The 16,577-nt window shown below is 46.5% G+C and overlaps 1 protein-coding gene across 1 annotated transcript in view; it reads right to left on the minus strand.

The window, feature by feature from the left end:
- The window catches only part of VAPB (VAMP associated protein B and C), a 49,891-nt gene extending 37,367 nt beyond the window's left edge, over positions 1 to 12,524 (minus strand). Inside the window, exon 1 of the mRNA XM_080812586.1 lies at positions 12,126 to 12,524. Coding sequence (XP_080668712.1) covers positions 12,126 to 12,183 — 58 coding nt within the window. The 5' untranslated portion in view covers positions 12,184 to 12,524. The remainder of the gene's footprint in view (positions 1 to 12,125) is intronic.
- Positions 12,525 to 16,577: the final 4,053 nt, after the last annotated feature.

The raw sequence follows: 16,577 nt of genomic DNA on the forward strand, positions 1-16,577 counted from the left end.
ACTGTTCCTCACCACCCAAAGTCCCCTCCTCTCATTTCCGCCTCCCTCCTCACTCAGTCCTCTTATACCCAGACACCGTGAATGACCGGAGACCCTGTCGTGTGCCATGCACAGTGCAAGGCACGGGAATCTGGGGACAAAAGACATGGTCCAAAAAAGGCAAAGTTCTTCTGGATTAATGAGGAAGGGAGTCGAAAAACCAACCACACCTTGCTAAGAAAAGTGAGGCGGGATGGACCCAGACACATGAGAGTGGAGAGAGTGACAGGACAATGACCTCAAGAACTGAAGCCGTGTTGAGCCCTGAAGGGAAATGGGAGGGGCAGCAGACAGGAGGAGGAACACACTCATTCTACGTGGCAGACACATCTGCGCAGCCCTAGGACCAGGAAGGAAGAAAGGCTGGAACACAGGCGAAGCAAAGACGATGCTGGTGATCAAGGGCAACAGGCACAAGTGATTTTCCAGGTCTTGTTTAAAAATTCAAACTTCAGGGGCGCCTGGCTGGCTCAGTGGGTTAAGCCTCTGCCTTCGGCCCAGGTCATGATCTCAGGATCCTGGGATCGAGCCCCACATCGGGCACTCTGCTCAGCGGGGAGCCTGCTTCCCCCCCTCTCTCTGCCTGCCTCTCTGCCTACTTGTCATCTCTCTCTCTCTCAAATAAATAAATAAAATTTAAAAAAAAATTTGAACTTCAGGGGCACCTGGCCGGCTCAGTCAGTGGAGTACACAACTCTTGACCTCAGGATTGTAGGTCCCAGCCCCACGTTGAGTGTAGGGTTTACTTAAAAATAAAATCTTAAAAAAAAAAAATTTTAGGGGCGCCTGGGTGGCTCAGTTGGTTGAGCATCTGGCTGGTTTCAGCTCAGCTCATGATCACAAGGTCGTGGGATCCAGCCCTGGCATTGGGCTCTGTGCTCGGCGGGCAGTCTGCTTCTCTCTCTCCATCTACCCTTCCTCCACTTCTTCTCTCCCCTCCCCTCTCTCTAATAAATACATAAATCTTTTAAAAATTTTAAACTTCTTTTGACAACGGAGAGACATTTAAGGATTTTAAGCAAGCAAGGGCTGAGCTCAGATTTGCATATTTGAAATTGTCATTGTTACGGAGAGAAGAGAGAGGACTCACACAGGAAGGCCAGTCAAGAGGCTATTACAGTCATCCAGGGGGAAATGAGGCAGCCACAGAGGGGACAGGGAAGAAGGGGCAGACTTGAGTCATGGGCTCTCTGAGTCACTGAACCGGTCAACTGTGTGGACATGGGCACCGCTCACAAAGATCGCTGCAGAAGAGGAGATGGGAAGAGAAAAAGCTAAGGGAGAGAGGAGGGCGGTATGGGGCCTGCCCCATTTGAGGTCCCCACAGCCCTGTGTATGGGCTTGGGCCAGGCCTGGGGTCATCTGTGAATGCCAGGAGAAGAGACCCCCAACGGGGAAAAGCGAAGACAGAGGGGGGGAAACCTGAGAAAGAAAAGTGAGAAAAGGCAGAGAAGGAAACCCTGTAGCCCTCCGCACTACCAAAGGACTCCATGAGGAGTGGGCGAAAGGGGCCAGCGGGGCGGAAAAAGCCACCAAGGACGAGGGATGGGAAGGAAAAGCATCAGAGGCAGGACAGCACCAATAAGCGCCACAGGGCACCCGGAAGCCAGGGACACTGAGACAGGCGACAGGCGTGGGAGCTCAGTGGTAAGGAGGGTCCTGGGCACCAGCAGCAGGAGCCAGGGCTGGTTCAGAAGAAGCAGTAAGAGTGCTATCTGCAGAAGCCTGCCAGGACCAAGGGAACGTGAAGGGAGTAGTGAGAGAGGGCAAACAGGACTCAGAAAGCAGTTTAAGGTCAAAGAGCCCACACTCAGAGGCTTACTGACGACCACTGACTGGCCGGGCTCTGCGCTCAGGGCCAGCGAGCGGGATTATGTACAGAAAAAAAAGAAATCATCTTGCTCTGAAGGAAAAAGGCAGCAAAGGCATTCATTTAACAACTGACGATAATGTAAAATAAGACAACTCCAATGAACATTGGAAGTTTTCTCAGGACTTCTCTAAATGACCTCTCATGTTCCTTCCACCTCTGCTGTTCTGAGTGAGATTAGAGGTCAGCTAGACACCCACGGTAACTGTGATCCTTCTGTCCCCAAATCACAGGAGGAAGTTCTGAATGAGGACACCTGCAGATTCTCTAAGGAGTGATTCATGGCTTTCCTTCATCCAATTAGTAAAGCAGTGTCTGACTTTAAAAAGGTCAAAAAGCACGGATTTAGATCTTCAGAGCAGTCCATCAGGATACATTTATACGACGACAAATCAATTCAACCAGCAGAATGAGAATTCAAATAAGCCTCCACAAGGACAAACCTCTGGTTTTTTTTTAGCAAATCGCTCTTTTTATTCTTACGTATGCTTTTATTTCAAATGGTCATACCAAACACTAAAAGATGACCATGTCCACGGTTGTATCCCTTCTTTGGAGTTAGCAGAAGAAAAGGATAAGAAAAGAATACATTCATTACTAAGTGAAATATATTCATCTGAAAAGGCTACAGTCTGCCCAATTCCAACTCTATGGCGTTCTGAAGAAGAAAAAACTATGGGGACAGTAAAAAGATCAGTAGTTGCCAGGGGTTGTAGAGGAGAGAGGGCTGACTAGGTGGAGAATAGGATTTTTAGGGCAGCAAAAATACTCTGTATGATATTATGATGGTGGACACGCGTCACCATGCACGTGTCCAAACCCAAAGGCAGCTGACACTGAGAGCGAACCCTACTGACCACGGCGTGCTGTGGGTGACAGTGATGGGTCATCAGTCATAACAGATGTGCCATTCTGCTAGGGGACACTGACAACTGGGGAGGCTATGCACGTGGGAACAAAGGGTATAGACAAAATCTCTACCTTACTGTTTATTTTACTGTGAATCTAAAACTGCTCCCCAAAACTGGGGGGGGGTCCTTAAAAAGTACCTGGAAAAAAGAAGATATATTCTGTTAGTCACTACTGGGAAAAACTAAAGAAACAGAACCTAAAGGCGTTTGCATTCTAGAAGAAAAAATAAAGCAGTTTAAAAATGAAGCACCCAAGAGTAAGGCATAAACAAAATATGCAAATGATACACAATTTGAGGAGAGCAGAAAAAACTAGATGAGACTATCTCCAAGAATACTCAGGAAAGGTCAATGGAATGAGCTTTTAAACAGGAAAAGAGGGTTTGTTAATTAAATATTCAGGTGCCTGCCTGTACAAAGCACTGGTGGATTCTATGGGAAATAAAAGCCCCAGTTTCTGCCTTCAAGGAGCTTTCCAACTCTCTTCTTCAGCTAAAATAAACTTTAATCTCACATTCTCAAGGCTAGAGCTGGAAGAAACACCAAGCGATGTTCAGTTCAAGCGTCCTCCCCCAACAGAAGACGAAATCAAAGCCAGTGATCCCAGCTGAGTGTCTCCAAGTGACAGCAAGGGCAGGCACCAAGTCTCCCTTTGTAATAACGGGCACACACGCTTTGCAGGCTGAAAGACTTCAGTACAAATTACACCCTTCACCAAGTCTGGGGCCTACGTTCTCTCAATTCTAAACCGGAGATGGTGGGGCGCCTAGGTGGGGCAGTCAGTTAAGTGTCTGACTCTTGGTTTCAGCTCAGGACATGATCTCAGAGTTGTGGGATTGAGACCTTCTGGTTCTGTGCTAGTGTGGACTCTGAGATTCTCTTTCTCTCCCTCAAATAAGCCTCTGACCCTCCTCCCTCCCCCAACAATGAATAAATAAATCTTTAAAAAAATAATAAAAAATAAACCGGGGAGGGGGATAATAGGATTTCTGAGATAAGTACCATTCCTTTCCTTACCTCCTCTCTACTGCTGAATGGTGAAACTAAAGGCTACACTCGTCCCCAGTCAAGTGACATCATCTGGGGTCTCAAGCACTAAGAAAAATAAAGGACTTCCAGTAGGCAAAAGGGAAGGTACAGTGACAACATTAGCATGTAATTTTCAACGCTAATAAATTAATGACACAATCAGAAATCATCAAGTTAGAACAGAAGTTTTTAAGGGAAAAAAGAAGTGGTGGAAAGAGTCAGGAAAGCCAGTCACTCTCAAGTTACAGAACAACCCTGTACTCTGTGGCAGCACTACCAGAGACGCCACAGAAACCATTACTGGATTACAATTACGGTCCAGCACCGTTCCTTTCTTTTTCCCTCATTTCTCTTTCACTTATTCTGGATACCCACTGTCCTATTTCCAGTCCTTCTTTCATCTTCCTAACAATATAATAAACCAGAAAATCTAGGGCCTTCCCAGTCAGCCACGCCCCCACTCATGGTTTAAGGGAAGAATGGTGCCAACACGGTGATAAAGGACATGGGCTTTGCAGTCAGACAGACCTTGGTTCCAAACCCAGGTCCACCTCTAATGCAGGTTCATGAACCTGAATCTAACTGTCTACTCCCTAGGCCTGTCGTTAGAATTAAATAAATGAGCAAGTTTAGAAAAATGCCTAGCACACAGTATAAGCCCACTGAGTCATACATCTCACATGTCTCCTTTCCGTGAGATTGAAATCCCAAAGAACACAGCTTTTTCTAGGCCCCCAACTGGGGACAACATATAAGTGTCCTGTCCCCACTGTCTCCTTCCCCTCTACCACCTAGCAGCTGGGTGCTTTAACAGCAAGGACTCCGCCCCAGTCCCTAACCCAATGCCTGGCCCAGAGGAAACTTTCAGTAGGCGGTAACAGGACCAACCCAGAATCAGTCATGTTTATTCCACCGGACAGGAAGGGGTTGTCTGTCCATTAAGAAAACCTCAAAGGATGAGTTGTGGAAAAGGAAGAAGGAACCCAAAATATTCACAACTGGATGACCTTCTGTTACGCACACAATCATCACGTCTATGCCTGTCTCTAAACCCCCTCCAGTCGGATTCGTAAGTTTGCAGGTTATCCCCTGGGTTAACGAGGACGTCCAGAGTACCTCATACAGAATAAAAGAGCACTTTTTGTTACACATCTTGGGTTAGTCTCTTCCAACACTTGAGAAATCCCTAGTAATATATTAACTTACGCCGTTTGCTTCCTGCTGAAGAGAGGGGCCTATCGGAAAAACTCTGGACTAAGGGCTTTGCAGCCCTACCTGTAAAGTTTAAGGTGGTATCCGTAAAGGTCATTTATGTTAGATACTCCTACCTTCATAAACACCCTTTGAACTTCTCTAATTCCCCCTTCACAAACCTGCAAACCTGTGACATCCCTATCACACGTACATTTCACACCACCATCCAAAGACTCAATAACAGAACTGCAAATTACTTGAAAGCTAATGTTTTCTAAATATACAGAATCATGAAACACCATCAAAACCTGATATAAAAAGTGAATATTCACAAGGTAAACCAAAGAATGCTTCCAAAGCATTTGTCATCAATATGAACTTTTTTAAGAGTATGGTACAAGGGGCACCTGGGTGGCTCAGTGGGTTAAAGCCTCTGCCTTCCGCTCAGGTCATGATCCCAGGGTCCTGGGATCGAGCCCCGCATCAGGCTTTCTGCTCCGTGGAGAGCCTGCTTTCTCTTCTCTCTCTGCCTGCCTCTCTGCCTACTTGTGATCTCTGTCTGTCAAATAAATAAATAAATCTTAAAAAAAAAAAAAAAAAAAAGAGTATGGTACAAAATCCCTCATAAAAAAAATCCACAAAGAGGAGCGCGTGGGTGGCTTGGTCAGTTAAGCGTCTACCTTCAGCTCAGGTCATTATCTCAGGGTCCTGGGATCAAGCCCTACATCAGGCTCCCTGCTCAGTGGGGAGTCTGCTTCTCCCTCTCCCTCTGCCCCTCCCCACAGCGCATGCATGCACGTGCTCTCTCTCAAATAAATAAAATCTTTTAAATTAATTTTAAATTAATTAACTAATGACAGCAACTAATACTTTCTTAATGGTTATGAATTCTCTGCCTTCGTCCTCCAAGAATGAACCCCTTTGTAAGTTTACACTAAAGAAATGACAGTGATATACCGGAAAGAAATGGGCTTTGGTGCTAGACACCAGGGTTAAATCCATGCACCCCCATGTACCACTATAACCTCATTCAGGGGCCAGTTGTCTAACAACTGAGTAACTGACCTTAAAGGATTATGCCACAGGTTAAACAAGATAAAGAACAAAAAGCATCTACAACAGTCCCTATACTTTGTGGACTACCTTCTGGAAATTAAACATCTGTCTTCTAGAAATATTCATTCTTCCCCTACCTTTTCTTTCCAAATGAATCTCAACACACCACCACAGCTGCTGCTCTGAACTCCAGATCCAACCCAGAGGGAGTCTACCACTTGGCCGCTTACAACTAAGCCCTCTGCTCCCACTCCCTCGGTTCAGCTTCTATTCCACTCCATTCTCTGCACACCCTCCAGCCTGTAGAGACAATCCGAGCAGCTCAGCTCTAAAGGTCCCAAGCCACACCACAAGCAATTCAAATCTAGGCAAATGGTCCAGGGGTCGGTCCACTCCACTGCCTTAAAGTGCAATCCAAAAGACAGAAACAACAGTCTCTCTCTCTCCTCCAAAATATTTATTTCCCTAACCACCCTTCACAGATAGGCTAATGTTGTAGGAGCTAATCGAATTGCCCACGCATACTAATTCAAACACACAATGAGTTGTGGGTAGGAATGCGTACCCACGGGCCATACTTGAGGTACCCAGGTGGCCGTGTACACAAACACACAAGCCAAAGGTCTAACTGCAGACATTATCGAACACTAATGAAAAGAAATACTAAGCCACCAGTCAAAACCTGACGACAACCCTCTGAAAGGACAAAGGAAAATTCTAAGCAGGGGTTTCCACAGTTTTGTGCAATTAATGCTAAAATGTTATTAAAAGAAAGCACTTCAAGACTGTTTCCCATGGAACTATGGCATTTTCTCAATGATTTTTCTTTTCCATGTAAGGCAGAAAATGCTAAAGCACTTTAAGGCACTGTATCTAGACATCAACAGCTTCTGCTAACACATTTAACATTCTGAAAAAGAGATGGTCTAGGGATACTTTTTTGCCACATTGATTTTTTTTTTAAATAATCTTAAAATGTCTGTCAAGTTCAGTAACTTTGTTTCCATAAACAAAGCTCTTTAAATAACTCTTGTTTTTGTAAAGCCAGCAGCCCAGGTCTCAGGTAAAAACTTCAAAGGCAGCACAGATCCACTGAGCAAGGGCCAAAGCAATCCTAGATGTGCTAAGCTGATGACAGCCTGAAAGGGGCCGAAAATGACAGAAAACGAGGAAGCAAGCCTGGAAACCATAATGTGACTTTGTTTTTAACACAATCCCTGCTGCAAAATAACTGTGCAGAAGGCTTTTATTTTATTTTATTAAAGACACTCTATGGCAACCTTGTCTTGACTAATGGAACTCAGCGCTCCCTGTGTTCGTCTCTCTTATCATCTTGCTGAAAGCTGTGCTCGTTTGTTCCAAATCATGGTCATCCTCCAGACGGCAAATTTTTCAAATACAAACGGGGGATGGATGAACCAATCTTGGAGATAATCCCTTATGTAAAAATTCAAGTTTCAGGTCTTAAAATTTGAGTCCAAGGGTAGTACTTAAGTGATAACCAGAAGAGTTTACTCCCTTGACTTCTCCCCTAATTTTCAACTACCAAGTGGTAATACCGCAGGATCGAAGTTCTCAGTATTTTATCCTCAGCACTGGAAAAAAGAATGCTATATAATTTTAATAAAGAACAGTGTTAATAATATTTAAGAATTCACCCCTTTGATGAGCATCCATTCAGACTTATTTTAATAAAGCCACACACAAATTCAAAGCTACCAGGCAATCATGAAGAGAACTATGGTACATGTCACAATCATACACAAATTCAAAGCTACCAGGCAATCATGAAGAGAACTATGGTACATGTCACAATCATACTTGTCAAGGACCACACTGACCCATTTCTCCCCCTATGGAGTTAACTGTGAAGAAGAGAAGTAAACAAGTGAATAAAAGAAAGTTAACTTCTGATTCACATTTTTCTCCCAGGAACATAAACTCAGAAGTAAACAGTACAATCTAAGATTTAAGTTTGATTAAAGCTTAGTAAGTTTAATGCCACTTGCTTTTGATGAGCAAGCTGGTTAATAATTAAATAAATGAAGATAATCTATTCAGGATGGATTTAAACCACTACCATAAAGAATCTTAAGCACACTGCTGACATTTTGTTGTGCTGTAAAACACAGTCTGTTCTATGTGATCATGAAATGTTAAGGAAATCAGTGCTACACTAAAGCTAAGGAATTAATGCTGTACTTAGCATCTGAAAGATAATTACTGCACAGAACGGACTCTATCTGTAGGGTTTTATATTTTTTAGCTTCCTAAACAATATTAAATTACACATTAACTTAAGGGAGTGAACTAATGATTCCAAGCACGCTTTCCTCACACACAAGAGTGTCACTAACCTGACCTCCGTCTCCAGCCCCCGAGTTCCTATTTTCTCCCCAAAGTGGTCATCAACCACACCAGTCTATTGGTGCTATCCCTACTGACCAACAGTAAGACGTCCTGAAGGCCACTGGGTTCGTCTCAGAATAAAGCAAAGGTCCACAGTGGGTTTAAACCTCAACTAATCAGCTCATGAGGACATTGACAGCCCACTCTCACGTGACGAGCCGTCACGTGACTGCTTCATGGGCAGGAGGGGGTGCTAGAACGTGAAGGATTGAGTCCTGGACAATGACCAAAAAAACATAAGACATACTATTTACCACAGATGGAATCTGACAGGAGCGGACAGAGAGGAGAAAGAAAAGAACAGACACAAAATGCGCTGAAAGTGACTCACTCAGAGCGCTGTCTTTGAGCTGGGCAACAAGTAGAACCTCGGGGTCGGAAGGCGCGAGGGAAGGGACGGGCTAGGCCTCGGAAGCCGTGAGAGCAACAGAAACAGTAACGCCGACAAACCAACTTTCCAAAGGTTTCCAAAGACCTTTAACTCTTTCAGAAGCCCCCCGCCCCCCGAAGAGCTAGTACTATTTCACCAGGCCAAATGTCACGGGGTCATGCTTCTTTTCTGATACTTAACACAATACAGCCTGGCACCTTCTAGCAGTCTGAACAAAGTCACATAAGTCTGCGTTCACTTTCCCTCCATGACATCCTTAACTTCAACATAAGCACACAAAATGCCCAAGATGAAAAAGAATCCAACATATATAATCCCATATCATCTTTAGCTGCATTTAAAAGATGTTTCTTTTTTTCCTTTTAAAAGATAATTAAGTTTTTTCCTTTGGATGGTAAGTTGCGTTATTTTAGACGTTTTAATTATTGCCTTCTTACCAAGTTAGCTCGCAGGTTTGGTTCATCTAAGTGAACCACCTGAAGTCAGAGTCATCACCCTGAGTAACTTGGAAGAGATCAGTTAAACGTGGCTTCTCTCATCCTAAAATGAATGAACTCTACACTGCAAGCCAGAGTACTGAGCCTCTATTCTGCTTTGTCTTAGTGCTCAGTTTGAAACAAATAAACCAATCTCATAAAGCAATTTACATATGCCTGCAGAGGCCTCTTCTCAAGTCAGGAGCCAACAGCTTTCAACAATTTGACATCGTGACTTCTCTTGGACCACCTTCCTACCAAAATATCCAGTGACTTTGGCCATCATTACTTTGGCCAACCCAGGGACAGCAAGATCACAGTTCTCTGCTTTACTCCTCAGGCAAAGGAGCTGAAATGATGAAACCAGCTGTCTAAATACAACCACCAATTTCTGTATAATAATGTGCACTTACAAAGCTGCTGAACAGCCACAGTATCACTCCTACAAAACTTCCTACAGGAGGCAAAGCAGATTCAAGTTCCATCCCCACGGACTGAAGAATGACACGACCTTGAGGAGTGAAGCTGTCAGCCCTAAGTCAAACATCCTTATGTGAAAGAACTGATACAAAAACTTTAGTTTTCTCAAATCAGTACCTCTTCCCATAAAATAATATTAGAGGAGTGTATGTACTGGGGAGTGAGTGGGGGAGTGGGTATCAATCAAGGAAAGACTAGCTAAGGAAAAGCAACACAATCTGAACTTGGATATTGGTTGTGTCTGTGCACAGAAGGCCTTGGATCTTACTCCTATCTGCTGGCTGGCCTCATCTCCTACCTTGCCTTGCAACCCCAACAAACGCTCTTTGCTGCTGTCGTTCAGAACTACTAGTGGCATCCCAAAGGGGCCCAGTCATCTCAGTCTTCTTGCCTCTATCCGTGGGATTTCCTTTGCCTGACATACTCCCCACCATTTCTTCTTTTAGTCTGTTTCCTTTGACTTTTAAACTCAGCTCAAATGACACCTTTTTAGGAACTGACCTTCTTACTGCTCTCCAAGCATTCTGATTACCCTCTATCATTGCACTGTCCTGGATGATTCTGTCATGTGCCTCCTTCCCGAGACTTAAGTTCTGGGGTGGGGGGTAGAGGGAGAATGTAATCCGTCTTCCCTAGTATCGGACATGTGAAACAGGCACTCAGTAAATGTTTGTGAACTAAATGAATGAAAGTTGCCAGTACTCAGGAGTAGCTCAACCATGCTTCTGGGATAGAGAACATCGGGCAATTCAAATGGAAACCGTCGCCCTCTACCCTCACTTTCGCTACCTGGATTCCTTTTCCAGGCTGGCTGCTCTACCAGAAGGCCATGAGAACATCACCCAAGCCAAAGTACTGTCATAGAACTACAATCTGGTTAGGTCTGTGGGGGTTTTTTGTTTGTTTTATTTTAACTGGAAAACCTTTAGTTCTTTATACCATTTGGAGGCATTTCACATTGTTACTTCAGGAGGCAAAGTGACAGCCACAGGTCTGGATTATGTCCCAGGGGTCAGACAGCATAACTGTTAGAGTGTGAGCCCTAAAGTTTGAGTTCAAATGTGCCACGTTCCCAACTGGGTAACTTTGGGTAAGTTACCCTATACTACTTCCTGCCAATACATATAAACTCTGGCCAGCACTCATCCCACAGACATCTACCGAGCACCTGCTGAGGGCCAAGTGCTGGTGGTCCCGGGAGACCTGGCCATCCCACATTAGGAATACTCTCATCGCATCACCTGTTGTATTTCCTTCACTAAACTTACCACTACCTGAAATGTTCTCTTTTGCTGATCTGCCCCCTACGCAGCCTCCCCCATGAGAAGGTAAACTCTGTGATGCCAGGGGACTTGTCTCTTGGTCATTCCTTGTCTCTCCAGTGCCAAGCACATACCTACTACACGGTTACTCAAGACGTTTTTAAAGGACTGGGAAAGTCTGACGTGGTCCCCACTGCCCCTTGACGCTTGCACTTACTTCAGTGGGGAAGGCAGGGGAGAAAACCCATAAAAAGTATAAAACCGCACTTCCCGGAGGGCCCTGGCTTGCCACCAGCACACGTGGCGCACTGGGCCGGGCCTGGGTCCAGGCTGCTCTGGCAGGGGGAAGGACCTCCGCCCCGGCGGCCCCCCGCATGTCCCAGCCGCACAAAAGTGGGCCACGGGCACCAGGAGGCCAGCAGAAGGCAAGCAAAGCCCTGTCCCATCACAGCTGCGGGAGCGCTTCCATTCGCTTGTGCAGCAGACGTTCACTGGGCTCCTGAAGTGTGCTGGGCACCCGGCAGACCAACGGCCAGGTCCTGTCCTCATGGAGTTTCCCTTCTCCTGCAGGAACGCAGTAAACAAGTGCGTAAAACGGTCCTTTGAGTGGCGTGAGTGCCCCGCCGCCGCGGAACACAGGTGTGACGGGGGACGACTGCAGGTGTCCGCCGCCCGGCCGCCCGGAGGAGGCGGCTCCGGGGCGGCCCCGCGGAGGGCGGCGTGAGCTCGGCCCGAGGACGCCCCCCCACCCCGGGCTGGACGGTGACCGCGCCCAGGGCCTCGAGGGCCGGGCGCGCGCGGGGAGCCTCGGGGCGAGGCGCGGGCCCAGGACGCCCGGCGGCCCGACGGGCTCGGAGCGCGGGGCGGGCGCGCCGTCGGGCGGGGCGGGGACCGCGGGCCGGGCGGGCACCCACGTCACCGCCGCGCCGCCGGTGCCTGAGAGCGCGGGCGGGGGCGCGGGGCGACCGGGCCGGGCCCGCGGCCGAACATGGCGGGCCTCCGGCTTACCTCGGAATTTGAGCTCGTGCTGCGGCTCGAGGCTCAGGACCTGCTCCACCTTCGCCATGTTCCTCAGCGGCGGGGCACCTCTGCCGGGGGGACCCCCTGAGAGGTCACCTGAGGCAGGAGGCGTTAATGCTGCGCCCCCTTTAAATCTGGAAAGGGGGGGCCGGCCGGGACGCGGGCGGGGGTCGTCTACGGGGTGCGCGCGGGGGGGGGGGACGGCCTACGCGGTGCAGGCGCAGGGGCGGAGGGCGAGGGCGAGGCCGCGGTGCCCGGCGAGCGCACGGCACGCACGCACGCACGCAGCGACGCACGCACGCACGCACGCAGCGGGCTGGCCGGCTCGGCCCTGCGCGCGTTCGGGCGGCGGGAAGCTGCGCGCGCGGAGCTCCCTCCCGGAGCTCTGCGCAGGCGCGGCGCGGGCCGAAGGGCGGGGCTACCGGGTGGCAGGGGGCGGGGCGTCGTGCCGGTCTGGAGGCGGGGCCGTCCGGGATGCTCAGAAGCGAGGACAGTCGTCGCAAAGGTTGTTTACTCAGGGACCGTGGGGGCCAGCCATTGTTAAAGTGCTTTAGTCAATAATAATAAAAAGAAGAAAATTCCACGTTGCCCTTGCTTATGTAGTGCCAGGCACTGGCAGAGACTGTGAATGATAAAGTTTTATCATAAGCATGTTTATAAGTGAATGGTGTGTGCTAGGCAATGTGACGTGTGATAAACAATAAATACACAGGAAGCTACCAATTATTTCTTGCTGCTTTTGTGCCACTCTGCTGGACGCTTTCAGTAATAGTACCATCGAATGTAATGAAAGCTACTCTCTATCAAATGTTTACTATGTAGCAAGCACTATGCTGCATCCTTTACCCATCCACGCAACAAACATTTACAAATACAATGATCAGAGAAATGACCTGGTTCCCATCCTCTCACTAGAGCCTGCTGGAGATCCAGCCTCTGAAAAAATAACCACACAAATAAACTGTAATTAAAAATTGCTGGGAATCCAAATCTGCCTGGCCTCCAAAGTGAACATTACATCATTATTGCTGCTTAAATATTATGTCATTATGTAATGTTTGCTACACAAAGTGTGTATTCTTAAGGGGAGTCTGGGTGGCTCAGCGGTGAAGTGACCAACTCTTGATTTCAGCTCAGGTGGTATCTCAGATTCATGACGCGGAGCCCCCGCTCCCTTGCACCTCCCCCCATCTAGTGTGTGTTTGCGTGTTTGCGCGTTCTCCTTTGCTCTCTCTCTCTTTCCTTCAAATAAATAAATAAATATTTTTAAAAATACATGTGCTCTAATCATCTCCTACACATCTATAGAGAGAAAACAAACAGTGGGTAGTTAATGTTGACTCTACTGTGGTTGGCATCTGGGTATTCTTTGTCCTATTCTTTCTACTTTTCAGTATACTTGATTTTATTCATAATAAATGTTTTTTAAAGATAATCTTTGTCTTTTAGCTAGAGCATTTGGTACATTTACACTTATTATATTTACTAATATGTCTGCATTTATTTCTACCACCTTATTTTGTGCTATTTGCCATGCCTTTTTTTTTTTCTTTCTCCTCTCCTTTCTTCCTTAGGGCTGATTTTTTTTTCCCTCGTTCTCTTTTCTTCCTCTTATACACCATCTCTGTTGTTTTCATGATTACCATAGAAATTGCGATGTACTTATGAAAGTCCAATTTTTAAAATGTCTTTACCATGCTTCCTTAAAATACAAGGGCTTTGGGACTCTTTACCTCTAAACACCCATCCCCCAAACTATATGCCTTAATTACGGTGTATTTCAGGTTTAATCTTTTCATCTCATGAGTCATTATTGTATTGATTTATATGATTGATGTTAGTTTAGATGTAACCACACAGTTACCCATTTCTTTGCCCATCTTTTCTCCTTGCATCTCAGAACTTAACAACTGGGATTACATTCCATGTGCCTGAAGAATGTGTACATTCTTTAAATTCTGTTTCATCGAGGGTTTGCTGGGCCAAACTCTCTCAGTTTTTGTTAATCTGAAAATGACTTTCTTTTGCCCTTGTTCTTGGAAGATATTTTGGCTAGTTTACTAAAGCCGACAGGTCTCTCTCAACACCCCAAAGATACCATTCATTCATTTCCAGCTACCGTTGTTACTGGAGATTTCAGACGACGATCTCCCCATCATCCCTTCAAGGATGGTCTGTTTTCCCACCTATCCTGGGGTTCTGCCGTTTTACCATGATGTGTGCTTTTACTTATTGTCTTAGCCCATTCAGGCTGCTGTAACAAAATGCCATGGAATGGATAGCTTAAGTAACAGCATTTATTTCTCACAGTTCGGGAGACTAGGAAGTCCAAGACCAAAGCACTGGCAGCCTCCATGTCTGGTGAGACCCTACATCCTGGTTCACAGCCTGCCATTCTCCTGTGCTCTGGGGCTTCTCTCTAAGGGCACTAGTCCTCTTCACGAGGGCTTCACCCTCATGACCGAAGTTCCTCCTACGCGCCCCACCTCCCAACACCATCCACTGGGGCAATGAGGTTTCCATATAGGAATGGGGGTTGGATATAAACCTTCAGTCTATAGTCTACATAGCCCTTATCCTGCTTGAATTCTCAGGGTGTTCTGCATTTGTTGTTCGGTGTCTTTCATCCTTCTGGAAAATTCTCAGACCACATTAAACATTGTTCTTTATTGTTGTAAGATACACAGAACATATACTTGACCAGCTTACCTAGTAATAGAGGTAACCTTACCCAGTGTGGTATGGAATACATTCACACTGTTGGGCAACCCTCCCCACCATCCATGTCCAGACGTCTTCCTCTTGCAAAACTGGAACTCCACACCCAGTAAACAATAGCTCCCCATTCCACCTTCCCGCAACCCCTAGTAACCAGGGGTTACTCTGCCTTCTGTCTTTGTGAATTTGAGTACTCTAGAAACCTCACAGAAGTGGAATCATACCGTATTTATTTGTCCTTTTGTATCTGCCGAATTTCACTTAACATAACGTCCTCCAGGTTCATCCATACTGGAGTATGTGTGACAACATCTTTTTTAAATATTGCCCCAGCCTCGTTCTTTCTCTTTTCTTCTGGAAGTCTGACTAGTACTTTATTCAACCCGTGTTATTCAAACTCTAGGTTGTTTCCCAAGAGTGACTTATAAAATCAATTTAGTAGGTTGTTACCAGCACTGAGAAAGAAAATAAATAGCAGACATCAGACCGTGTTGTATTATTTCATGAAACTTTTGTTTCAGTTGTATTTATTAACATACTTATACATATATCTGCATAGCGAGTCACAAATAAAGCGCATTTATTACCGTGGGCTGTGGTAAAGAGAGAGAGAAAGAGAAACAGAGAAGTCTGTAAAACATATCATTCTCCGTATCTCTTTACTTCTCTGTCATAGCTGAATCTCTCATTTTTATATCCCGTACCACGGATATTTCTTCAGACCTCCCCTCCAGTCACTCATTTTCCTTTAGGCTCCTGATGAACCTGTTCCAGGAATTTTTCATTTCAGTTTTTTGTTTGTTTGTTTTTTGTAAGTCTATTAGTCCTGTTTTGTTTTGTTCTGGGTGTTTTGTTTTTGTTTTTGTTTTTTGTTTTTTTAGCATAACTCAGTGGTCACGTTGGCAGTTTCTAACGCTGGTTTTAGCTTCCGTCCCTCCCCCAGGAAATGGTGCCATTTGAGGTGTGAGGGCTGGTCTCCACTGTCGTCACCTGGGGCACTCAGCAATGGCGGTGGCCAGGTCTGCTGGATGAGGGAAGTCCGTGTTCTCAGGCCCACGCCGAGAACCACATCTGACACCATGGCCACTTCATAAATAAACCCGGTGAGCGAGCAGTGGCGCAGCTGGGGAAAAGGACTGTCATCTGCAAACTGTGTCACCTGGTCCATTTGAGCACTGAGAGTCGCTGCTTCCGCAGACGTGCTGGAGTAGGCGTTCACATGGGACGCAGGTATCATCTCACTGAGAAGCATCCGCATCCCTCCCTCCCATACCTCCTTCTCCCCCGGCCCAGTTCCGCCATGTGTGTCCCTGGCCCCCAGCTGCCGGTGAAGGTACGTTTGTGCTCTCAGGTCACAGCTCAGCCAGACGAAGTAGACATCCAAATGTACCGCTTGAGATTTGGGAAAATCTATGAAGTGCATTCGGGTTGTAATTCTGCAACCTGCCTAATTAAATCTGGGGTATGATTTCCAGCAAGGGTGAAAACCAAAGCTGCTAGAAATCAAAGATTATTTCCGGGCTCCATAGAATCTCCCTGGTTTTCTGACGGTGAGTTAAGCTACATGTTTAAAGAACTTGTCCCTTTCTTTCTGTGGTAGTCCAGTGAATTCGGACGCAGCCCCTGCCCCCAGCCACAATCCTCTGTCCTCGAAACTAAGAAAGCGTAGCAGCCACTCAGCTCTTCAAGGCCCTTCCGTGGGCGCTGTGTCACCATCCAATG

The sequence above is a fragment of the Martes martes genome (assembly GCF_963455335.1).
Source record: "Martes martes genome assembly, chromosome: 9".
NCBI classification, from domain to species: Eukaryota; Metazoa; Chordata; class Mammalia; order Carnivora; family Mustelidae; genus Martes; species Martes martes.